Source organism: Podarcis tiliguerta, assembly GCF_965153285.1.
Source record: "Podarcis tiliguerta genome assembly, chromosome: 11".
Taxonomy (NCBI): Eukaryota; Metazoa; Chordata; class Lepidosauria; order Squamata; family Lacertidae; genus Podarcis; species Podarcis tiliguerta.
Genome location: NC_139544.1, coordinates 13,039,821 through 13,064,713, shown reverse-complemented (window position 1 = coordinate 13,064,713; position 24,893 = coordinate 13,039,821). Strand labels below are relative to the sequence as shown.

Sequence of the window (24,893 nt, the reverse complement as noted above, 5' to 3'; positions counted from 1 at the left end):
TTCTGGGCCATGTGTCTGGCATGACTAAACCGCTTCTGGCACAACAGAACACTGTGATGGAAGCCTGAGCACACAGAAATGCCATTTACCTTCCTGCCACGGTGGTACCTATTTATCTACTTGCACTGGCATGCTTTTGAACTGCTAGGTTGGCAGGAGCTGGGACAGAGCAACAGGAGCTCACTCTTTCATGGGGATTCGAACTTCCGACCTTCTGAGCAGCAAGCCCAAGAGGCTTGGTGGTTTAGACCACAGTGCCACCCGTGTCATAGCAGCTGGTGGGAGGAATATTAGGCTGGGAGAGAGGAAGAAGATGGCGCGCTTCCCCTGCCATGCAAAGTCACCATCAGTTAGTCCTAATGAGCTGGTCTAACCATGCTTTTTTATAAGGCATTAGTGGCAAGGCTGCTTTATGCTAAATTACAGAAAAGAAACGAAACCCCTTGCTTAAAATAATGACTTTTCCCCAGTGCAATGCTGTTTAAGAGGTTGAATGGCCTGATTGGTGTCAGCTAAACCTATGCGTCCAAAATACGGTAATTAAATACTAAACATCATTTGGGATTGATTTGCAGTAGTAACTGAGAATGCTGAAGCTTCACATACCGGTTCCAATCCCTCGTCTACACAGTTCTTAGTAATTCATGGGAGTGATTCACATGCCAGATCCCATGATGGAAGTTAGTGCCTTCATGAGTCATTCTCTAAACACAAAGATGTACGAAAGCATCACTCAAAATAGATTTGCAGTTAACTTAATACACAATATTTGTGGGTCCAAAATGGGCTGTCTGTTCCTGCTCATTCCTGCTTTTCAGGTTGTGACAACCAACCCTTCAGCTCCAACTGCCATGCTTTCCTTAATGTTCTGAGGTTGTATTGAACTTTTGTGAGCCATGTCCCAGTGTGAGTGGGGAAGCCCCAAGACTGGGCGGAGGAACCTTGCATTGCTCATGCAAGCAAGGCTCCAAGTATGGGGTGTTTTTTTGCTTTATGACATTTTTCAAAATGGAAAGTTAACAGAAATGCAGGCCCAGATGACACCATCTTATTTTGTAGATTATCTTTTTACATTTTGGTGAGTGATTCACTGTACAACCATAGCAGATTGGGGTTTCATCTGCCTATTTTTTTTTAAGGGAGAAAAAAAGGATCCTATCACAAAATTAACAATATGCATTGATTTCCTAGCTCAGTGATGTGATGATGTTTTCATTCTGCAAATGTAATGGCTGTGTTGCGAGAAATTAGGTCAGTGGAACTTAAATTAGCAGAATCCTTCATCCTTGTAGTTCACTGAATAAAGACGCTAGGTCTACTCTCATGCATACATTATAGGCTTTTTCGCCTGTAGCATAAAGTGCCAGCTGACATAACAGCAGGAAACACACCAAGCAGTCTATCTTCAGTAGGCTTCTTTGGTAACCAAAGGTAAACCTAATTCACTGGCACATTACCCATCTGCCCTGCCTTGGTGGCAAATATGCATGGATAATGACAAACCATGCAGCGCAGCATCTTGCGCAATATAATTTCTCACTTGCAATATAATTTCCATCTCGTGTTTACAGGCACATGCTCCAATATTCTAGGTAGTGACATTTGGGTTCCTTTTGAAACTTAGTTTAGATGTTAAACAGAAGGATCAGAATATAAAACAAAAGCTCCATTTGCTCTCGTTTTGGTTGATTGCTTCTGGAGCTAACATTTTCTTTCACACGATGGGAAGCAGAACCAGTATCAAAGAGATATACCTTGTTACATGCCCATATCCAACACCCACCCATTTTACACGATGGTGGAATTTTAGACTCTGGACTGAATAGTTCTACAGAAAATGCCCCTTTAGATGGCAACTGTGTGTATTACCAGCCCTGAGAGCTGCCTTGTTTTGCAAGCCAACATCTATTCCTGCCCATTTACTTTTTCCTCCTTGAGCTCTGGAAACGCAAAGCATAATTCTCCCCCCCTTACACACACACACACGGGCATCTCTTTCCCTTCCCTCCGCCGCCGCTTTTCGCAATTCCGTTCCCAACATCTCGCGGCTGAACCACTTGGCGATCTTCTGAAATAGACGGAAATACTTGGCGATCACATATTTCTACGCGCGCGCGTTGGCAGCGAGTTCAGCGACTCCCTCGCGCGGACGTTCAAGGAGCGCAGCAACCGCTGGGGCTTTCCTTTTATGTTGCAATCGGGGTGGGTGGCTCCGACCCACCGGCGTCCTGCAATGCGACCCACAACCCTGCCCAGCGCGTTGCAGCGCCAGCCTGAGAGCCCAGCGACAAGCAGGAGGCCGAGTCTCCACCTTCACTCCAGCCTCTCCGGCTCTCCATTGGGCCATTACGTAAATGCCAGCAGCTTTCTCCTTTCTCCCTCCTCCTCCTCCTCTCTCTCACCCCTCCCCACCCCCCAGTTTCGCCTAGTTATGCAATACCCAGCAGCGCGCACATCCACTGTAACGCACACACAAACACATCGAGGGAGGGGAAGCGTCCGAGGAGAGAGCGAGAGGAAGAAAGGGCGGAGCAGGGAAGGGGGTTCACTTCGAGTCTGGCCCTGCCCTTGTCCCTTCCCCCCCACTCCGGGCGCATCCATTGGCCGTTCCCGGGAAAGCGGAGAGCTCCGATTGGGGCCCGGCAGCCGCCACTCACCGCCCAAGCTGGCATGAGGAGTGTGCGTTGTGAGGAGCGTACAGTATTGACCTACTAACACAGATCTCTCTCCAGCGGCGTCGGCTGCGTCGTCGGCAGAAGGCGCGTTCCTCGGCTGCGCCCGGCTTCTCCACTCTCTCCCGAGCGCACATTCTCCTCCTGGCGCGCGACGGGAAGGACGTCTTCGGGCTGCTCCTGCTCCTGCTGCTGCGAGGGTCTCTCTCTCTCTGTGCCCGCCTGCCTGCCTGCCTGCCTGGCCCCTGCCTGGTTGTAGTCGAGGACCTGCTCGCCTCTCGGCCCCTCTCCAAAGCGACCGGCTCCGACTGGAAGCAGATGCCGACGGGATCTCCGGCGAGCGAGGCGTGCGCTCGGCCCCTCTCGGCCCGAGCAGCTTGCCCAGGTACAGGAAGCTTCCGTCGGGGAAATTGCTCGTCTGAAGGGGGTCCTTCTCTCCCCCCACCCCGCCCACCTTCCCTCGGTCCTTTCCCGACGAGACTCACTCTGTCCTGGTGTGCGTTCACCCTTCTCTAGACACGGGTTCGCCGGAGAAATTCGACCCTCTCCATGCGCCCGTCTACCTAGCAGTAACTTTTCTCGCCCTCTGGCACGTCAGCGCCGGGACTCGCCGCCTGAAGGCGGCCGCTTTGATTGCAGCCCCCCTCGGAGCAGCTTCCCCGGCTCGGCTGGCTCAGAGCTCGGCGCTGCTCTTACATAATAAGATGCGTCCTCCGGGGTGGAGGGAAATCGGGACTGGGGAGCAGGAGGAAAGCTCAGAGATCTTGAAGCTCAGAGATCTTGCCACCATTCCTTCTTGTATGAGCAGGGATTTGTGGGGGTGGGGAGATGGATGGTAAGCGAGGACATGGATGGGAGGGTTGGCTGAAGGAATCGTTGACGGGCAGCAAAGGATTAGGAAAATGCCTTGTTAATAGTGGCATGCGCCTTGGAAGAAGTTATTTGAAACGCGCCCGTTTCCCCCTGGGGAGCATCTGAAGCGCCCGAGGGGCTGGCGGGGCTTGTTATTTCATCTCTCGCGCATTGCATAATCGGTCCACGGCGAGTTATTGGCGAGCGCTTCAGAGAGGAGGTGAGCGTGCAATGCTTTGGTAATTTTGGTGCAGCGTTAGGGAATACGGTCCCCATTTACACATCTCATCTATTTCTGGATATCTTAGGGAAGGTCTGCTTTTTTTAGAATAAAAAAAAAACCCATGATGAACTGGTGCTGCGCGTGAGATTCCTTGTTTATTCCTTACGCTGCGTTCTTTTAAGCTGCTAGAGAAAGGAAGACACGTAACAATCGCCTGATTCGGGGCTGTTCTGATGTATGTTATGTGTATGTGGGGGGTGGGGGGGGGGAGAGAATTCGGTTTATATTGGCCCGTGCCTTTTGCTCCCTCTTGGCAGCTGGTTTTCAGGCACCGCGTTTCCTGATCGTTCCTGGAAATGTTGCATTATGCAACCACGGCATTCGCTGGCGGCCAGGTTAGGCAGCTAATTACGCGATTTGATAAACCTCGCCACAAAGAAACTAGAGCAATCTCGGCCTTAAAATAAAACCACGATTTCCAAAGTCATCCCTCTTGCATCTCCCTCCCCTGTCGGAAAGTAGATCGCTGCTGCGTAAGTTGGAGAAAGGCAGCTCGGCTTGTTGAATGTGTGCCACGTCCCTTAAAACGAAAATTGTGCACGTCTATATTTAGCCCTATCACATTTGAGCAATTGTGGCTCCGTGGGCTATTTCTGGTCTTTTCTCCAGAGCTGTGCAAATAGACGTTCAAGGACATTTGCTGGCGTTTTCAACTCCACGCCTTGGGAGACGTTTTGATAAGGCTGGTATTTTTAGGAAGGCATTTCGCTCACACATCAAGTGGCTTGGTAGGTGTTGGCTTTCGTGCATGATTCACCCTCCTCCATAGAGATATACATACATACATACATACATACATAAGCTTATATATACACAAGCTTGTTACGCATTTCGGGAAAAAGTGAGAGGTGCCTCTGATCTCGTCGTAGCCCCTGCAATTTGCAACCAAGAACGACAAAGTCGGGCTGGCGCGGGGGGCGAAAGGCGGAGGCGGAGGGTGCGCGCGGGGTGCGGAGTCTTTATTTCAACATATGTGACGGTCGGCGTAACGTTGCAAAACACACACCCAACAACAATGCCCAGCCTGATTTAGGTCAGTAGCACATTTCAGATGGCCAGAATCCCAGCGTGCGATCGAAATCTATGCCACTCTCGCAGTCGTGTCGTTTTGCAACTATTAAACCCGTCTGGGTGGGGGCTTGCTTTTTTTTAAAAAAAAAGGGGGGGGAGAAGAGAAATCCTGATGCTGAATCATTCTAAAAATATAAGAAGGTTCAGAAATCCAAGGTTTGCGCGGGGGTGGGGATGGCGAGGAGCGCAAAATCGGGTTCGACAATTGTTGATTTTCTGCTAGTGGCTCTTTTAATGAGAGAGAGAGATACCGAGGTGTTTCTGTATTCGAGTCAGAGCTCTTGCCCAGATTAACAAGGGTCCCACTGCGACCCCTTAGAAGTAACCGGCGCGTAATTCGGGTGCGTTTGTGCGTTCAGAGGACTGCTAAGAGGTGCAGAGCCGGGAGGGGAAGAACTCCTTCTGGACTCCGGAGAGCCCGGCGCTTCTCCGAGGCCGGGGGCGTCGGGCAACGAGGGAGCTTGCGCTGCCTGCCCGCCTGCCGCCGCCGCCCGAGGGCTCTCGAGCCGCCTTAGGCGTTGGTTGTTATGACTGGGGCCGGAGCGCGCGTTGGAAGGGGCCTGGATGGCGCTGCCGCCGCGCTTTGCATTCCTTTGTTCTGCGAAGGGGGGGTGGGGGTGGAGAGAAGGCGAGGCAGAGCTCCGGGGGAGTGAGGCGGGGAGAGAGGGCGCACAAGAGGAGGAGACAGGCGGGCTGGAGCGGAGTCGGCGAGAGGAGTAAATAAGGCAGGAGAGCGGTCGTTTTGCACGGACAGGGAGCGCGAGCAGAACAAGCTGGCCCCGGGGAGGGATGCGGCTCCAGTCACGTAGTGTGTGTACTCGCTGTTGCAACGACGGGGGGCGGGCCCAAGAGCTCCTCGCTCTGGCTTCTCCACCCTCCCGGGCCCCGCTTTCTCTCCGCCCCTCCAGACTTGGCAACGGAGCTGGCAGCTCTCACGTTTCCTCCCGAAAGAGAGCGAAGGTTGGGCGCGCGCGTGTTTGACGGCGACCCCGTCCGCTTTTGCGCCTCCTTGGGCAGCCTGGAATGCTGCCCCTCCTTGGGCGCAATTGGCTGGCGAGGAGTTTTCTCTCCAGAATTTTTGCCCTTGCGCAAAAGCGAATGGGCGTTTGCGCGCGCGCGCTCATTACCTTTCGTGTAAACTCTGCGGAAAAGTCCCAAACACCCCATCGTGTGTATAAAGGATGCCTGTTTAGCTCCCCTATAGCACAGTGGCTTCTAAGTAAAAAAACAAAAACAAAAAAACCCCAGCCCCCCTTCCCCTTTCCTTGGCCCAAGCCTTTCCTCGGAGATTTTCCACAATTCTGACTTCTTAACCAGGTCCGTGTTATGGGGGCAATGGGGACAGCATTAATTCCTGTAAGGGGTGCGTACTGGAGGTGGAATAATTACTTGTTAAAACAACAGGGATGTGTGATGAGTCTCATATCCATTGGCAGATTCTTACCCCCCCCCCCCCAAAAAAAGCGAGGAGGGGATACTGCAGGTGGCATTTCCAGAAAGGAAAGGATTTAACTACTGTTGCCAATGGTGTTATTAGTTTGGTAATTTCCCTGCATATTCAAGAGTGCTGCTGGGTTTTGTTTTTTTACAGTAGCTATAAAGTAATTATTGCTAACTGCTGCCAGGAAAACAAGCTTTGCCGGCACACTTCAGTGCATTTTTACTCAGAGTTAATTCCTGCCCTATGCATGCGTACTTGTGTTGAGTAGAGCTTACTCCCAGGTCATGAAGGTTGTCTGCATACTTCACCTTTAAAACACACTCTTTCTCTCAAACCATGTTGGACACTGTAGTAGGGCTTAGCCATGTCTGGTTTTCAACATCGTGATTTATCACCAGCTGTTTATTGGATGTACCGATATATCATGATGTCTCAAAAAAGGATGGATACTATGTAGTGGGGAATGGGGTAATGTCTGGGCAACTGCTACTACTTAGGAGTCTAAAACAGATACATTTTTACTTACCTTTAACATAGTGTTGCAACTGTTATTTTGTAGCACAGAGCAACAGGGGTGGCAGGAATGAGAGAAGCGATGGCCGCTTCTCGCTTTTTCTCACATTGCAATTTTTTACATAGCACACACACACACATTGCTGTTCACAAGATATCGTCATGCCAAATATTATGAAGCTGTTACCACAATGTGGACTCCAAACAGATTTTGGACAATGCATCGATACATTGCCCAGCCCTACACTGTACAGTATTTTGTTAAGAGTTGCCAGGAATTGTAACCTGGTAAGGGGTGAACTACAGTGCCCAGAATCCTTTGAGAGAAGCAATGTGCTTCAACTTTAATGTTTAGCGTATACACAGCCTTAGTGTGCCGAGGACCAGGCAAATCCTGGGGGTTAGGCCCTAAAGGACTGGGGACTACGTATGGCAGCAGTTAGTGTAGTTATATGTGTTGCCCAAGTCAAAGCATTTCCATGATTTCAAAACAACTGTATTCTACTGGTGGAAGGAAGAAATGAAGGGTTGTAATACAGTGGCAGGGCATCTGTGGAGAGCCGCTCGTCTGATAATCTGGAGAGATGTTTCCAGCCAGTATAGATGGTTTAACTTAGTATGAGGAGCACCTTGTGATCAGAGAATAATTCCAGTGGTAAATGTTACACAGCCAAGTCATGACAGATGACCTCAGGTGTGTTACAGGTGTTATTAACCTTTGTAGCTATTACCACACAAGTGTATATAGTTCAGAAAAACTCCAGGAGCATTGCACTTATATATATATATATTTACTTTACCTCTCATTTTAAGTCTGTATTCTCACCCATTATAAGGATTAGAAATGTCTGGGTTATTTCCCCCTTTTATCGTCTGATGCTCCCTGTTTTTGTTGTAAGAATTCCTGGCAGTTTAACACCCGCCCCCCTCATTTCACAGAAATCTGGCAGTGCTGATAACCTTGCAAAGAAGTTTAGGAAGTCTTGACTTCAAATGCTTTGCCATTATGTCTCTGGGCTGATCCAAAGCTTGCTGAAACTGAGTAGGCAGCTTCACTGCTGACTTCATTGTATTGGTGCCAATCTGAAGGCTGTAGTTCTGAGTCAGGCACCCAAATAATGACATTGAAACAAATGTTAATGTGTTGCTATTTAAAAGCATGTATTTTTGGCTAAACCTTTAGGGCTAATTTTTCCAACCTTTTAGAGCGACAAGAGAGAAAATATGACTATGTCGCATGACTATGGCCACATTTTCATGTTATTTTTAAAATGGGTACCCATATTTCTGCACATAGAGAACTTGATGTAATCTGTCAGTGGGACATTTCAGAAGTTGAGAAACACATGTAACATACAGGCATACTAATCAAAGAGTTGGAAAACCTGAGGATTGAAGCAACAGCATGCTTGGACAGTGGTCTCAAGGCCAAGGATAATAATCCTGTGTACCACGATCAATTTGGCTGGAGTCACCGTTAGTCTGGAGATGGTGCATCACCACTTTTCTCCCAGCTCTGCATTGCCATGGAATAGATACACACTACCATCTCATCCCTATAGAAGCTTCCACAATGGTCTGTGAGATAACGGAGGATTTTGGTGATGCCACTCACTTCCTGCCTTGCCACTGTTAACGCTTTTCTTCATGCTCATTCCTGCCTCAACATTCCCCCCCCCCCCGACGCTCAGCTTTTGTGCCCATTGTAGCAAGGATTACTCGTAGTATAAATGTACAGTGGTACCTTGGGTCAAGTACTTAATTTGTTCTGGAGGTCTGTTCTTAACCTGAAACTGTTCTTAACCTGAAGCACCACTTTAGCTAATGGGGCCTCCCGCTGCCACCGGGCCGCAGGAGCCCAATTTCTGTTCTTATCCTGAAGCAAAGTTCTTAACCTGAAGCACTATTTCTGGGTTAGTGGAGTGTGTAACCTGAAGCGTATGTAACCTGAAGGGTATGTAACCCGAGGTACCACTGTACTCTAAAGCTATTTGCATGCTTAGAGGAAGATGCTGCACCTCACCACCCAGAATTACGGCATCCACTCTTCAGGAGTCTTAAATTTTAGTCCCTTACAATACCATGATTTCATACCTTTTCCTAATGGTCACAACCCAGCTGGCTAAGGGTAACTTTTGAGAATATATATTTTTAAAAATTCAGTTAGTTTATAGCTATTGGAACCATAGAGTAAAACAAAAGATTGATAGATTTCCCCATTTCCCCCTTGGAAATTCATCACAAGGTAGCAAAATTAGCCAATGGCATATTCACTGTAGGCCTGGCTAGATTCCCTTTGATCAGACATTCTTAAATGTGTGCTCAGGTGAGTTTGGAGCACGCAATGAACATAAACGTAGAGCCATATAACTGTGTTTACTTATTACCTAACTTCCTTAGTAGACAAAGCATTTTTTAAAAGAAAAAATGTGGGTTGCCTCATGTGCATCTCTTGAAAGATAATACATGTGTAGACAAAGAACCATGATGGGCAATAGGCTTCTAAAACGTCCTCACCCAACATATTTGCATTTACGCATGCAGTGTTGTGGTAAGATTAAATAACACAATACTTAGTGCATCATATAATTGATTAAATGGCTCCAGAGTGCTAGGTCAGTGGAATAAGCAAGCTGCAATCCTGTAGTCATTTTACCTAGCTGTTGTTTGTTGGCATACATCTGTCTTGAGAGACAATGGAATGTGCCTCTAGGGCAGAAGGTGAGGTCAGACCTATGGAGAATCACAGAGCATGCTGTGGCTGCAGAGACTGATAACTTGTAATACTGCCTCCCATGCAAGTCTGGGCAGTGTGTATGGAGGTCCTGGGCTGCCCGGATGTGAAGACCTTCTTGGCCTCGCTGTTGTGGTCCAAAGGAAGGCAGAACAATATATTTGGCATCAGCTTGGCTGCAGGAGTTGCTGGGAGGAGGCGTACAAGACACTCTCCAACTGTCTTAGGAACTCCACTCCAGATTTGTGTGTGTTTTTACTCCTTAGCCTTTTCTTCTCCCGAAGATATCCTGTAAGGCGGTAAACCCCATTGCACTCAATAGCATTTTTTTCTGAGTAAACATGTATTGTATTGTTCATACACCCAAAATCTGCCAGCATGCCATAGTGTATGAATGCAGCAGAAGGACATATCAAAATTTACTTAGGTCAAAAATTCTTAGATTTCAATTGTTTTCAAGTTGCAGGTTTTAATTGTTTCCATCAGTTGCTGGAAATACAGTGGTACCTCTAGTTGCAGACTTAATCTGTTTCGGGCTGCCATTTGCACCCCGAAAAGGCCGCAACTAGAGCGCCTCTTCTGCGCATGTGCGCAGCGTGATCAAGCGCTTCTGCATGAAGCATGGAGATCGCTTCTGTGTGTGTCGAGAGATGGCTTGTGCGCATGTGGCGAACCTGGAAGTAAACACTTCCGGGTTTGCCGTGTTCATAAGCTGAAAGTCCGTAACGAGCGGATTGCAACACGAGGTATGACTGTGATGAAATCAGAGTAGACGGATTTTTAATTTTTTTTTGAGTGATACATATGCTGAGAACTTTCAAATACTCAGTGGATTTATTTGTTTTATTTGTTAGTACCTCCCTACCCCCAAATGAAACACCCAAGTGACTTACAAAAAACAAATTAAATGAATTAAAACAACTTGTGCCCTTGCTAATTTATTTATTTAACACACTTGTATACCACACTTACTTATACTGTACCAGGCTGGTAAACAGCAAATAAGAAAACAATTCAAGGAAATGGCAGATAAAGTCTTAAAGCAGATTAAATTTGCTTAATATTAGCTCCGATGCTATATATTCTGATAACTACTGATTTACTTGACTATTGAATTTTCCTCAAGCCATGTCATAATTTATGTACTTGATTTAATAATATGTGGTGTGCACCACATACGTTTTGAGGATTTGCTGAGTATTCTCATTCGCTGTAGCTGGAATTGTGTCAATGTTATTGAAACAATTTCAGTTACATTTTAACTTTAATTTTCCTCCTGTAATTATTTATTCAGGGCAAAATGGATCACAAACAAGCTTCAGGGTTGTTTGTTAAATACACCCTTGACTTTTTATACAGAAGCCTCAGAGATTAGCTACAGATTAACTAAGGAACTTTCTTCAGGCATAGGAGATGCTTTAGGCATCCCTGGAAATCTTTATTCTGAGCCCAGCAGCACACACAGGTTTATTGATCAATATTATCCAGAACTTTAATTGGTGCCCTTTCCGTATGTACTAAAAAAAAAACTGGCCAGCACTTTGCCTGTGTGTATGTAATCCTGAATAGGGTTTATAGACTTTGGCTCCAAGATTTAAATAGTATTGCGAAGAAATTTATTCAAATCATGCAGAGTTCTCGTTATGTAAGGTTTCACCTCATTTTATTGCCACAAACATCAAATTTTGATCGTGTCTGAAACTGAGGCTGAGAAATAATGATTTGCCCAAGGCAACCCTTGGAGCATGATTCAGATGGGGGTGAAATATGGGCCTGGAATCAATTGGCCAATGCTGGCTCTCAGGAATGATACGGATCCTTTATTCTACCAGTTACTAAGGTGGTGCATTTGCTTTGGACCAAGCACAAGGCAATGCTTCAGAGACATTCAGCTTGCCTCTAAATTCAAAGTAACTTGGGTCCAAAGTTGCCCAGGGTGACGTGGGCAGGTTCTTTGGTTTCAGAACCATCCTGGAGCTTGAGACTGGTGTTTCTTCCCCACCGTGTGCAATTTTATGCATTCTTGTATGCCCCCAACCCCAAAATACATGGAATGTCAGGGAAAGTGAAGGAAAAGATGGTCTAGATTAATGATATATTAATATCCACAGCGTGCCAGCATGTTACACCAATGTATTAACAGGTTTCTTTCTATTTTTTATTTCCATCTATTATTTCAGGGATTGCTAACTAGTCTTCATACTGTCCAGTTTTCTAGAATTAGTATGTTTTAAGATCTTGGTTACGTGTGTGTGTGTATGTGTGTGTGTTTTAAGGCAACGGTTGGAGAGCTGTTAAAAAACAATGTGAGCTTACTCAGGATTCTTGCAGTTTATCTTCCCCTGTGAAGGAAAACAGTGCTAGCCATGCATGTGTAATCTGCAGGAAATCAATCACTGCTGCGCTTTTATCTTTCGCTTATTTTAAACTGGGCTCCCTTTGCTAAAGGTTGTGCAAACTTCATTTATGTAATGACGTTCTTTTTCCCCAGATGGCTGCCTTGTTGCAATTATTTTTCTCCTAATCTACGGTTATTATAACATCACAGTGATGCAATAACCTGAACAATGAAATGTTTTGTTGAGGGCTGTTGCATAAAAAAACATTAAGCAACAGATCTGACTCATCAGCTTACAGATTCTTCTTGATGACCTTGCTATCAGGTGCACAGCCTTTTGTGTGAGAGAAATCCTATGGGTCTTCAGGTGAAGCTTCAAATGATTTTAAACCATTAATACTTTTAGTTTGACCGTCACAAATTTATCAAGTGAAAACCTTGCTACTTTAATCAACACTGGTAGCCGAAAGCTATGGTGCGGATAACACCAAGGTTGCAGGTTTGATACCCATAGAGTGGTACCTCAGGTTAAGTACTTAATTCATTCTGGAGGTCCATACTTAACCTGAAACTGTTCTTAACCTGAAGCACCACTTTAGTTAATGGGGCCTCCTGCTGCCATCGCGCTGCTGGAGCACGATTTCTGTTCCCATCCTGAGGCAAAGTTCTTAACCTGAGGTACTATTTCTGGGTTAGCGGAGTCTGTAACCTGAAGCGTATGTAACCTGAGGTACCACTGTATAGGATAGCTGCATATTCCTGCTTTCTAATGGGTTTGGACTGGAAGATCGTTAGGGTCCCTTCCAACTCTACGATTCTAAGTAAGAAGCAATAGAAATTACATTTTATTTTTATTTAGAAAATTTGCAATAATAGTCTTCTGAGGCCCTCCTTCATGTGCTTCCTCCTCGAGAGGTCTGGAGGGTGGCAACACGAAAACGGGGCCTTCTCTGCAGTGGCTCCCTGTCTGTGGAATGTTCTCCCCAGGGAAGTTCACCTGGTGCCTTCATTACACACCTTTAGGTGCCTGGTAAAAAATTTCCTTTTTAACCAGGCCTTTGGTTGTCCTGATCAACATCCTATACCCTTTTAAAATGCAGCTCTTTTTTAGGGTGGGTGTTATTGGGTTACTGTTTTTATTTTGATTTTATATATTGTGCTCTTTTCTGTGAACTGCCCTGAGACCTCCAGGTATAGGGCAGTACATATGCTTCAGGTTACATACGCTTCAGGTTACAGACTCCGCTAACCCAGAAATAGTACCTCGGGTTAAGAACTTTGCTTCAGGATGAGAACAGAAATTGCACGGCGTCAGTGGGAGGCCCCATTAGCTAAAGTGGTGCTTCAGGTTAAGAACAATTTCAGGTTAAGAACGGACCTCCGGAAAGAATTAAGTATGTAACCAGAGGTACCACTGTATATAAGTTCAATGAATGAATGAATGAACGATAAATAAATAAATAACCAGGGCAGCCTTTGGCACCATCCCCCCCCCCCCCTTGTAGCCCTTATTCTGCCTTCCCAAAGCTGGGTAAGGAAGATGTTGGACTTTGGGGCCTTCTGTCTTCTTCCCAAAGCCAAGCTAGTGTTTCCTTAGCTTTGGGAAGGAGGTGGCAGGGCTCTAGGACCCTGTTTCGCTCCCCGACCCCCTGCACAAGGCAGTGTGCGGCCCATGGGTTGTGGCCCACTTGGCATGAGAAGTTGGACTGCCCAATCTAAACTGTACTTTCATTGTTCTTTGTCCAAATTAGCACTGAATTAATGTTTAGCATATTATGTAAGAGACCTTTGCTCTGCGAAATGGTCCTTTTGACAACCCCTGACTTGGGAGTGGATTATATTATGAAATACAGTGACAGTTATATCCATTGATGGAAAGGAGTGATTATTAGCACAAATTAAGTCTGTGAATTTGTAAAGAACGGTGTTATGTGAGATTTTTAGTTACATGACAATCAAGTGGTCCCATCTCACAACAGGCTATAGAATTGGCCTTTGGACAGTAGCATTTGTGATCAGTAAGTCTGATTGCTCCTGTCTTAACTCCATATCAGGTAGATTTCACCTGCAGTCAACAATGAATCAATCTGATCCACCATTTGTATTTTTAACTTTCTATGGATTAGCCCAATGGATTAACCGGAAAGCTGTGGAATTGCCCAGCATATATTTGCATTTGAAGTTACCCAAATGAAATTCTGGGAGCTGCAATTCTTGATGTAGTTTTGTATGACTTGTTGAAGTCAATAGAGTTTCTTGGCCTTCTTAAATTAAACATATGGTACACAGTAGTGCTATTTAGAAGGGATGTAAATATGTTAAAGCAAAAAGACAGGTCCTTAGATTTGCAAGTATTATCGTTCTTTTATTATTTATTAAATTTGTATTAAATCAGTGGCATCAGTGACCTCAGTGTGGTCATTTGAGAGTACACTAATTAATCCACCAGGTGCTGCTTCCACACAAACACCATAGAAATCAACTGGAACTATGAGATCAGTAGCTGAGGCATTGTGCTAAGGATAGCCTTTTGAGCAGATGGAAATGTACAAAGCTAAGCCAGAAGTAAGCCATTTGTTTTAAATAGAATAGAAACTTTATTTGAGGATCAGCTCTAAAATTCCATTATCCTTTCACCTGCTCTCGAGGAGAAAAACAACAAAGAGGAACTTTCATTAGAAAGAGCCCAGACTATTTTATGAGTGAAAAAATGCCAAATAACCATAGGAAAATGAGAAAAATTCAATACCCAACCCCCACCCCTGTGTGTGTGTGTGTGTGTGTGTGAGAGAGAGAGAGAGAGAGAGAGAGAAAATTACGCAACAGTTGTTCCATTGCATTCTTTGAAACAATATAATGTAAGTGAGGTGAAAACTGCCTTTTAAGACAATCCTGATCTGAAAATGGTGATAATTTGTGCAATTTATCTTTGGAAAGTATATTTGTTATTAATTAATTTGTAATTATTAGAACAAACAATAACTGTACTACTCATTCATGGTGACAATTACATCACTTTCCAGTTTTTCCTCTGGGGAAAAACAGAAATATTACAGCACTGCATGTAGCTCATATGCTTGAGAATTCCTTTGTGAATGTGATTTTCTAACACATATTAAGTAGATGACATTTTCTTCTAAGGGTTTCCTCTTTATTTTATTCTCATAGCTTGTATGGAGAAGAAATCTCTTGCATATGTGTGTTACTGACCTACAATTTAATTATATGCTGACCCTATAACCTCTGAACACTTCTGATGTGTGAGCAGTGTAACCTCAGCAGCAAAGGACCTTATAAAATTAGGGACTCGGGGCTCATCCAAACTTCCATTTGTCCCACGCTTACTAGGGATGGCTCCAAGTGGTTTTTATTTCGCCCTGCCTCTTTCTCTGGGAAACCTGCTGTTTACTGCTGAATTTATACAAACATCAATCTGCCTAGAAAGCATGGGCAAATGGAAGTGTGGCTTAGCCCTCAATCATAAAATGATGGCTGCATTTGTATGCCTTCCAATAACAAAATGAAACTCTGCATTGTAACATAAAACATTGCTTTTCCAATGTGACCACTAAAAGTCTAAATTTTGTAATTAAAACTGCTTAAAGGTACAGACCTGTTGCACCAGGCTTCCCTAGCAAGTAGTTTTTTTGTTACATAGAGTTTATCTTGTTAATAGCTGGTTGTGTCTCTGCTCCAGCTTTTGTCCCCACCTCCATATTAGGCATGATAATTCTCTTATCCACATTTCTTTGCTGGGCTTGCGATCTCACTTCTAAAGCAGTGTACTCGGCTTTTTCTCCCAGTTTATCTGAAAAATAGGAATGGCGGTGTTTCTCCTTTTTCTGAAAAGTGCAGAAATCGTATTAATGATAATGTATCACTTGCATAGCCTTTTTTTTTTTAAGAATAGCTCACCACAGGGTTATTAGAATGATGGACTCAGTAAGAATGAAAAAGCAGTCTACTTATTAAGCCGTCTTATTGAGTCCATCATCCTAATAGCCCTGTGATGGCAACTTTAGTTCTATTTTACAGATGGGCAACTGAGGCTGAGATGTTCTACAAACCTGAATTTGTGTTCAGTGTGAATAGTCAAAATAGGTGATAACACTCTCAGTTCAGCCAGCTGAGATAATACAGTCGTACCTTGAAGCCGAATGGAATCCTTTTGACTTCAAAACTTTCAAAAACCAAGGAGCGGCTTCTGATTGGCTGCAGGAAGCCACGGAAGCCCCATCAGACATTCAGGTTCCAATTATAGTTTGCAAACCAGAACAGTGACTTCCGGGTTTGCAATGTTCGGGAGCCAAAACGTTCGGGAACTAAGCTGTTTGACTTCCAAGGTACGACTGTAATTGTCTTGAACACAGGAACAATGGAAATTTAATTTTGTTGATTTAAAATGGGTCCGGAGGTACTGTCATGATAATGGTTGTAACACTGACTTAAAATATAAACTGCACTTTACAAGGCACTTATTCTTGAGAAAATGTTAACACCTGATGTTAGAAGGCTGAAGAGCAATAAAAAATGTTTCCCAATAGTAGTGCAGCTAAGTCATCAGCTCAGTTTAAAGGGATAGAATAGAATCAAAGAGTTGGAAGGGACCACAAGGTTCACCTAGTCCAACCTCCTGTCCTACAGGAATCTTTTTGCCCAATGTGGCGCTCAAATCTACAACCCTGAGATTAAGATTCTCCATTCTCTAATATAAAGAGTCTCTAAAATGTTGTGACTTCTGTCCTTTAAAGTGTGGAGCTTGGAACTGAAGAATAGCAAACTAAAACAACTTTGTTAGCTCCTCTGATGTTAATTGAAACTGTTCACATGCTTAGAACCAGATCTCTGTGTTTTGCCCCTTAGAAGTGAAAATTTTGTGTGTTGTGCAGGAATTAGTAAAGACTGCAAGGTCAGCTCCGTCAATAGAATCCATTAGAAACTTTCTTACTGCTTGGGTATTTATCAGCGTTGGTCTTGGGAAGTCACTTCTATTTTCTTTTACTCCAAGTGTTATATAATAATAATAATCTGATCCTTCCCACAGCCAATTCAAGTGAAAATAATACATAATAGCAATCCTATACTCAGAGGTAAGCCCCACTGGGTTCAATGAGGCTTATTTTAAGATAAGTGAGTATAGGATTACAGTCTGATTGTGCTTGTGGTGGAAGCAGGGAGGACAAGAGAGATTTCGACATATTCAAAGCTGGGATGCTGATAAGCTGCAGCTATATTGTTGCAAAAGAGAGCATAGCTGGTTTCCAAAGGCCAGTCCTTTTACATCCCCCTCCTTTGGCATCCCCCTCCTGAGATCGAACCAGGCCCCTACTCAAATACTTATCGAGTCACAATCAGGCCATTGCCATATTAAAAAAATAGGCATTAGTAGTATAAATCTGTGGTTACAATTGTATAATGAAGCAGACAGTGCTGTGTATTGATTGTTTCATTGGCACACAACATGCTACAAAGCAACTTTCAAAGTGTTTATAAAAGCACCTGAAATTTCAAGAGTGACTAATGTAAGGCAGCATTCAAAGGTGGTTTTAGACTCCCCCCCCGCCTTTTTTTTTTGAGGGAGTGATAAAATAGTTGCAAGATTAATCATAGGGGGAAAGGGCTGAATTTGAAATACAGTAGGAGTCATGACCGTACATACTAATACTTTCCAGAGAAATTATAAGAAATAGCCAAAGTAAAATTAGCTTGTTTTTATTAAATGCATTTTGATCCTATTGTCAGATGAAATTCTGACTCACACACACAGAGTGACTAACAAATAAGGCTTTGTCTTTTCCATTTGGATAAATGCTGGCTTAACAAACTGTTCAAGGGAGCTATTGATAAGGCTATTTAGCTTTGCCTGTGTTTGGAGGATTTACCATTAGCATGTCATATAGAATTGGGACCCTTTTAAAAGGCATTGTGTGAGAAACAAAACCACTTAAGCTCTGTGGCTAGTGTAAATATTAGTTTTTTTATCAGAAATTTAAACCATGTTAGCCTCAAGAGTACTTTTCTCATTGAGGAAGGAAATCGCACCTCAGCTTTCTTTCAATTATTTTTGGGTGAAGTTCCAGGGGAACAAAAGAAAAGCCCTCTCTTTGAAATAAAGAATGCAGTGTACAGCCTAAATCTACAAAACAGTGTGGACCATTGGTTTCTGTATCACCATAATGATAATGCTTGAGTTCCCCTTATAGTTACTAGATATTCCACACATTGCTTCAGTCTAATAACCTCAACGGACATGCTAGCTGGACCCCCACATCCTTGGGGCTTCAAGGGGACATTATGCTGGATGCCATGGCAGTTAAAGTAATTTTGCATAGATACTGGATAAATAAGGAAAAAATGCCATGTTAAAAACTGACATCTGATTCAGGTAACATCTGCAATTAATGGTGTTGGTTGCTATTTTGCATCTGCTTCATGTGGCCTAGGGTATGAAGTGGCCTTTATGTAAAATGTTAAAGTACCCGTTCCCCATTAGAGTGTTTTCTCCACAGGGTGCCACTGTCATGGTAAGCCCATCCATTTAAATAGAAGGCCATCCACATTTCACTTTAAGGAACCCAAGAGTCTGCCATTGCCCATGCCTCTATGAGCAGAGTTGCCCTTGTTTCTTGCAAACAGTTGCATGCCAGAGTCCTAAGGTAGTGCCAAGCTGTTGGATCCTGTAATATGTACTATGGAAGGTCCTTCAATTAGAGGGAATGGCATGTCAATGCATTTGGTACAGCTATAAAGGTAAAGGACCCCTGGACAGTCAAGTCCAGTCAAAGGTGACTATGGGGTTGTGGCGCTCATCTCGCTTTCAGGCCGAGGTAGCCGGCATTTCTCCACAGACAGCTTTCCGGGTCATGTGGCCAGCATGACGTAAACCACTTCTGGCACAATGGGACACTGTGACATAAGCCAGAGCATACGGAAATGCTGTTTACCTTCCGCCACAGTGGTACCTATTTATCTACTTGCACTGGTGTGCTTTTGAACTGCTAGGTTGGCAGGAGCTGGGACAGAGCAACAGGAGGTTACTCCGTCGCAGGGATTCAAACCGGTGACCTTCTGATCAGCAAGCCTAAGAGACCCAGTGGTTTAGACCAAGAGGCTCAGTGGTTTAGTGCAGAACTGTAGTGCACCAATGGCAAAAGCACCCTGTGGGCAGAGGAGAGACTACTTTGGCCTGCTTCACATTCTGTTGCATCCTTAGACTGTTTTCCTTGACTGATAGCTTATATATTTATTCCCATTTTGAGTAGTTTTTGAGTTATGAAAAAAACCTGCATTAGAATAACTTTTGTCATTTGGATACAGTGTCAGAAGTTGTTGTTAGACGAATATTATTTCACTAATTACTTAACAGTCTTGTCATTTATTGAGTGAGCCAACCTGAGTTAATACATTGCATTCATTTCCCTTTGGTATGAATTGCAGATGAGATTATTTATGCCTCGAATGTTGCTCCATCTGGTGAAACTGAGAACAGAAACATTGAAATAGGAGCTTTTAAAGTTACCAAATATAGAAGTATTATGTGGTTACAATACCAGAAAAGGCTGGTCCCCTTTAATAGTGTTTTGGATGTGGATTTGAGAACCTAGGCTTCAAATCTAAGGTTGACCACAAACTCATGAGTGGTCTTTGATATATTGCAGAACCTACCTCAGAATTTAATTTGAAAATGACAATAATTATTACATAGTTTATATAGGGATGCATTAAATAAGGACTTCAAGCCACTTCAGACTTTGACAATTCATTTTGAAACATTTGCTCTGACTTAGCAGTTGCACTGCCATTATAACATCCTTGCAATACCAACAAGATTGAATGTTTTTCCTTTTAAAAATGATGTTGGTGGACAAATTGGGAGATGTCTTCCTAGGAGTTTTTTTGCTGATGTTGCATGTCTTAGCTATAAAAGTACTATGTAAATAATTTATAATGTCTATCTTTAGAAAGATCTCTTAAGTTACTGTAGCTGTAAATTGCTACAGCAATGTTTTCAGATCAAGGAAGCAGGCTTAAAAATAAAATAAAATCAATGGTTTATCACCACCACCATCTGATAAAAAAGGTGCACTAGAGCCTGCTCTCCATAACTGACACCAGCCATTCTGATATGAATTAATTTGATAAATTAATACGAAGCATACTTTTAGCTTGTGAATGAGACCTGGTAAATTAGGTTTCATGCGGGCATCAAACTTGATATAGTTCTCTGCATACTTTAAAAAAATGTACATGGCTTTCCAAACTGATATTTAACTTTCTTCTGCCACCAGTACAATCTTTCAAAGCAACCAAAGTTTCAAAGCAGCTCTTGTACACTGACCACAAAAGAAAGAACTAACAAAAATAGCATTTATTTAGGAGAGCGGAACATAAATTTGGACAAATAAAAAGGAACAGAAAATAGTATTCCATCTAGCATACTGACTTATTTAATATTTTAGATTCCCTGAACTTGTGTAAAATACCTAGGACAGAAGTCTTACTTGTGCAGTTTTTAGCCTTTTCCCTTCTCTCCCTCCATCCTTTGTATTTAATACCTATGTAACGAGTGTGATCACTGGAGTTCCACTCATGCTGGAGAAAGGGAGCAGGGAGGTATTTCTGTTGATCCATCCCAATGCAGACCCTTGTAAAACTGCCCTGGAGGATTGTGGGATTCTCTAGATCACCCTGGGAGCTTTTCCTTGGGTCCCAGGGAGGGAATCAACTCTCTCTCCTTCCAGCAGAGAGCCTCTGCTAGATTTTGATTCCCTCTACAAATGAAAAGAGCTCATCTTCCGCTCTAGGAGAGAGACTGGGGGAATCAAACCCAATATTAGTTCATCAGAGTAGAATGCTACTCCATACAGAAATGGGATAGCATTACATATTAAAAGGACTTTGCCAGGTAATGTGGAGTTGACTGAATGAAGGAAACTGGCTCAACAGGGATATTGGAGGCACACAAAGGTCTTCTAGAAACTGCTTTTATACCAAGTCAGAGCATTAATGCATATAGCTGAGCAGACTCTACCCTGACTGGCAGTGCCTCTCCAGATTAGAAAGGAGTTTTCTCCAGCCCCACCAGAGAATGAATCTGCAAAACATATGCCCACAGCTCTTACCACACAGCAAATGGCTGTGTATGCTTATGGTGAAGGTGGAGAAATCTGAATTCTGTTGTACCTTCCACCATGGGACGTAGCCACAAATTTTGCTGGAGGGCAGGCTTTTGTTAGGGAGGGCAGAACCTCAGATCTGCATTTATTTTGAATGGTTATTTGGGGGACAGCTGCCCCCCAGCCCCCCTTGGCTATGCCCATGCCTTCCACGCTCAGGTACAACACCCGCACAGGAGAAGATCATACCCTTTGTTATGCAGACTGCAGAATTAACAGCTGAAACTTATAGAAAGCAAAGCCTCCTTTCTGACTCTTGGCAGGGGACCACGATGACTGTATTCATGGAAATGATGACAAGCAAACTGACTCCTGCTAGCCCAGCTATGCACACTTGCTCACTTGTTAGGAACTTTGATGTGTATTGATGTTACAGACCCATACGGGGCAGAATCAGTCACCAGCAATCCATTTAAAGTTTTCCAGTGAAAAGTGGAAGTAATTTCAGAATCACACGAATTACAGTAGGGGAGCATAGTAGGGAAAGTGACTAACTAAAATCTGCAAAACAGAAAGGATTTTCTGGAATTAATGGTGATTATCAGTATGCTGTCTTCCTTAAAGGTAAAGGGACCCCTGACCATTAGGTCCAGTCATGACTGACTCTGGGGTTGCGGCGCTCATCTCGCTTTATTGGCCAAGGGAGCCGGCGTATAGCTTCCGGGTCATGTGGCCAGCATGACTAAGCCGCTCCTGGCGAACCAGAGCAGTGCACGGAAACGCCGTTTACCTTTGCGCCGGAGCGGTACCTATTTATCTACTTGCACTTTGATGTGCTTTCGAACTGCTAGGTTGGCAGGAGCAGGGACCGAGCAACTGGAGCTCACCCCGTCACGGGGATTCGAACCGCCGACCTTCTGATCAGCAAGTCCTAGGCTCTGTGGTTTAACCCACAGCGCCACCCACGTCCCTTTTCTTCCTTATGTCTCGCCTATTAATTATATGCTCAATGGTTGGAGGTGCTACTGTGGTTTTAGCTATCCCTTCCTCCCCTTGCCTCCCCTTGCACTGTGGTGCTGCAGATAACAATTGCTGCTCCACACCTTGTGAGTTTTTAATTTTTAAGCAACCCACAATATGATAGCTAACCATGCCATTGATGTTACATGTTGTTAGGCTCATAGTCTGCAAAAAGAGCTGGCTTCTGTGAGTTAATTATAGCTGCTTCTGAGTGAAAATCTGTCCCATCCCAGCACTCCCCTGGCCCAAAGGCGATATGAAAGGCAGGCAAGGAAAATATAGTTAGGCTATACTGACCTATATATCAGTAATCCGTATGTTGCTATTCTTTTGGATGGAAAATGGGAAAGAGTAAACAATACAGATTAAATTCAAGCGAGTCATAGTTACACATTCCAGTTTGTGGTATGGCATGAGGTGTTTTCCACAGCAGAAAAAATCTACTTGCTGAAGCTAAGTTGGTCTGGGTCTGATCAATGCCTGGGTGGGAGATAGCCTAGGAAAGTATACCTAGGTGGATTCATAGAATCATAGAGTTGGAAGGGACCCTGAGGGTCATCTAGTCCAACCCCCTGCAATGCAGGAATCCCAGCTAAAGCATCCATGACAGATGGCCATCCAACCTCTGCTTAAAAACCCCCAGGAAAGGAGAGGAAGAAAGGCAAGATATTAAATGTATAATTAATTAATAGTAATAAGTCACTACAAGTGAATGTGGTTAGAGCTTATATAATTTCCCATTAACATTATCTTAATTCTTTTAAGGTATGCAAATACTATATACCTGTTTATCTGTTTACTAAGATATGCCCAATAGGGTAAAGCCATTCAGTGATTTATGACTTGAGCTTTCTTTCCTGAATAACTAAAAGATACTCTGAATAATATTCACACATACATTTTAAAGACTGTAAAATCAAGAAACTAATCATTATTATTATTCTTTTGTGTGCCACAGGTGTTTTCCGAAGATTGTAGGCTGAACCTACCCAGAAGCAATTTTTACCAAGACGACATGATGCTTGAAATGATGGAACAAATGGGAGAATGCTTATGGATTTAAAATTACTGTATTTATCCAGTTGTTACGGTTCAAGAAGTCCTAGAAGATTAATTTATCCTGTTACTATTTGCACACCTACTAAAAATTGCTTCTGATGCAGCTGAGAAAAATGCAGTCCATTAAAACAGAACAGGCACCCGCTGATACAAGTAGCAATGTGGACAAAATTATGGCACTTAGTTCTACATTAGGAGATGTATCTGATGACCTAGCTACTGGCGATGAAATGCTACTCAGTGAAGGAGGCATTTCAAAAAACAAGTCTTCAGCATGCCGGAGAAAGCGGGAATTCATTCCTGATGAAAAGAAAGATGCCATGTATTGGGAAAAACGGCGGAAAAATAATGAAGCTGCCAAAAGGTCTCGTGAAAAGCGGCGGCTAAACGACCTTGTATTGGAGAACAAACTAATTGCACTGGGAGAAGAAAATGCCACTTTAAAAGCTGAGTTACTTTCACTGAAGCTAAAGTTTGGTTTAATTAGCTCTTCAGCATATGCCCAAGAGGTTCAGAAGCTCAGCAATTCAACAGCTGTTTATTTTCAGGAGTATCAGAATGCCAAATCAAGTATTAACTCTTTCATTGATGAGCATGAACCACCAATGGTGGGCAGCAGTTGTATATCTGTCATTAAGCACTCGCCACAAAGCTCTTTATCCGATGTGTCTGAAGTGTCATCAGTAGATCATGCTCAAGTGAGCCCTATACAAAATAATTGCAAAAATCCTGAAAATAAGTTCCAGCTCATAAAGCAGGAGCCAATGGAACTGGAAAACTATGCAAGGGATTCACGAGATGAAAGAGGCTCCTATACAACATCCATGTACCCAAATTTCATGGGGAGCAACTTTAGTGGCTACTCACATTCCCCTCCACTGTTGCAAGTTAACAGATCCTCTAGTAATTCTCCAAGAACTTCAGAGGCTGATGACGGTGTGGTTGGAAAGTCGTCAGATGGAGAAGATGAGCAGCAGGTACCTAAAGGCCCAATCCACTCTCCTGTTGAACTTAAAAGCAATCATGCCACAGTTAAAGTCCCAGAGGTGAGCTCTTCTGCCCTGCCTCATAAGCTTAGAATTAAGGCTAAGGCCATGCAGATCAAAGTGGAATCATTGGATAATGACTATGATGCTACCCAGAAACTAACGTCACCAATTGATATGTCATCTAAAAGGCATTTTGAACTCGAAAAGCACAATGTGCAAAATTTGGTACATACTTCTCACACTCCTTTCTCTGTCCAAGTGACTAATATTCAAGACTGGTCTCTGAAACCAGAGCACTGGCACCATCAAAAGGAATTAACTGAAAAAAATCAGAGTGGCTGCAAAACGGGAGCGGCTGACGTTAAAGACAATTCCTACAAAGTGTCTGAGACAGAGAACTTGTATTTGAAGCAGGGCATAGCAAATCTGTCTGCAGAGGTTGCTTCACTTAAAAGACTTATAACTACACAACACATCTCTGCTTCAGACTCTGGCTAAATGACTACTGAATAAATGCTTATTGTTTCAAAGGATGTCATTTGCAGTAGATTGATATGTTTTGTATTATGCTGAATTTTCACTGGACTTGTGATGTCATTTCACTGTAATGTTCACATGATGTCTGATGGTGTGTTTTCGTGCACAGATGACTATAAAGACTAGATTGTCATGATCACTATGCCTTGTGTATAGTTAAGTAGCCTGTGCAAAGGCTGTATATAGTGAACATTATTTTTCTGTCGTTCTGTTACTATAAAGTGTGAAAGTTGCCAGTTCCAATAAACAATTGGTGACAAGCACAGAA

The 24,893-nt window shown here is 43.6% G+C and overlaps 1 protein-coding gene and 2 long non-coding RNA genes across 5 annotated transcripts in view; 1 reads left to right on the top strand and 2 right to left on the bottom strand.

Annotated features, from left to right (window-relative positions):
* The window catches only part of LOC310660107, a 9,679-nt gene extending 6,554 nt beyond the window's left edge, over positions 1–3,125 (bottom strand). The window contains exons 1-2 of one of the 2 annotated variants that reach the window (XR_014503191.1): positions 2,658–3,125; positions 607–704 (exon numbers count right to left, since the gene is read on the bottom strand). This is a non-coding gene — a long non-coding RNA (uncharacterized lncRNA). The remainder of the gene's footprint in view (positions 1–606; positions 705–2,657) is intronic. The other variant, XR_014503192.1, reaches the window with a different exon arrangement.
* NFIL3 (nuclear factor, interleukin 3 regulated) lies at positions 2,920–24,893 on the top strand. 2 transcript variants are annotated; one of them, XM_083404157.1, is made up of 2 exons: positions 2,920–3,057; positions 22,999–24,893. In XM_083404157.1, the coding sequence occupies exon 2, from the start codon at positions 23,198–23,200 to the stop codon at positions 24,584–24,586; it is 1,389 nt and encodes a 462-aa protein (XP_083260283.1). In that variant the 5' UTR covers positions 2,920–3,057; positions 22,999–23,197; the 3' UTR covers positions 24,587–24,893. The 2 variants fall into 2 exon arrangements, with proteins under 2 accessions (XP_083260283.1, XP_083260284.1); XM_083404158.1 differs by lacking the exon at positions 2,920–3,057 and adding an exon at positions 3,634–3,744.
* LOC310660076 overlaps positions 14,249–24,893 on the bottom strand; it is a 36,615-nt gene continuing 25,970 nt past the window's right edge. The window contains exon 3 of the long non-coding RNA XR_014503129.1: positions 14,249–15,746. This is a non-coding gene — a long non-coding RNA (uncharacterized lncRNA). The remainder of the gene's footprint in view (positions 15,747–24,893) is intronic.

Bases quoted from the DNA above. Each gene is read 5' to 3' on its own strand.
- NFIL3 (XM_083404157.1), top strand. From the start codon at position 23,198: ATGCAGCTGAGAAAAATGCAGTCCATTAAAACAGAACAGGCACCCGCT.